Source organism: Dendroctonus ponderosae, unplaced genomic scaffold (assembly GCF_020466585.1).
Source record: "Dendroctonus ponderosae isolate FM_Combo_2020 unplaced genomic scaffold, Dpon_F_20191213v2 Dpon_F_20191213_1, whole genome shotgun sequence".
NCBI classification, from domain to species: domain Eukaryota; kingdom Metazoa; phylum Arthropoda; class Insecta; order Coleoptera; family Curculionidae; genus Dendroctonus; species Dendroctonus ponderosae.
In genome coordinates, this window is record NW_026017110.1 from 36248735 (window position 1) to 36248988 (window position 254).

General features: G+C 36.6%; 2 protein-coding genes across 2 annotated transcripts in view; one reads left to right on the top strand and one right to left on the bottom strand.

The window, feature by feature from the left end:
- Positions 1 to 254, top strand: part of LOC109541235 (probable E3 ubiquitin-protein ligase HERC4) — a gene marked incomplete at its 3' end in the record, with an annotated part of 482710 nt that overhangs the window by 62404 nt on the left and 420052 nt on the right.
- LOC125503929 (heat shock 70 kDa protein 6-like) overlaps positions 1 to 254 on the bottom strand; it is a gene marked incomplete at its 3' end in the record, with an annotated part of 13217 nt that continues 12963 nt past the window's right edge. The window contains 1 exon segment of the mRNA XM_048665073.1: positions 1 to 254. Within this exon segment, the coding sequence (XP_048521030.1) occupies positions 1 to 254 (254 nt within the window).

Sequence of the window (254 nt, forward strand, 5' to 3'; positions counted from 1 at the left end):
ATAAATAACTTACATACGAACCAAATAACTCATCATCCTTTTTGTTTTGCTCGGCGTTTTCTATGCATTGTCTTATTTCATGATCACAAAGTCGGAATTCCCCTAGTGTCACAATTAGTTTATTGTGTTTGCCTGTAGATGTTTCTCGCGCTGATACTTCTAATATTCCGTCTTCGTCTAAATGAAATACTACTTCGAATTTGATGTCACCAGCTTTACCAGAAGGCAAATTATCGATCGTAAAGCTACCCAAC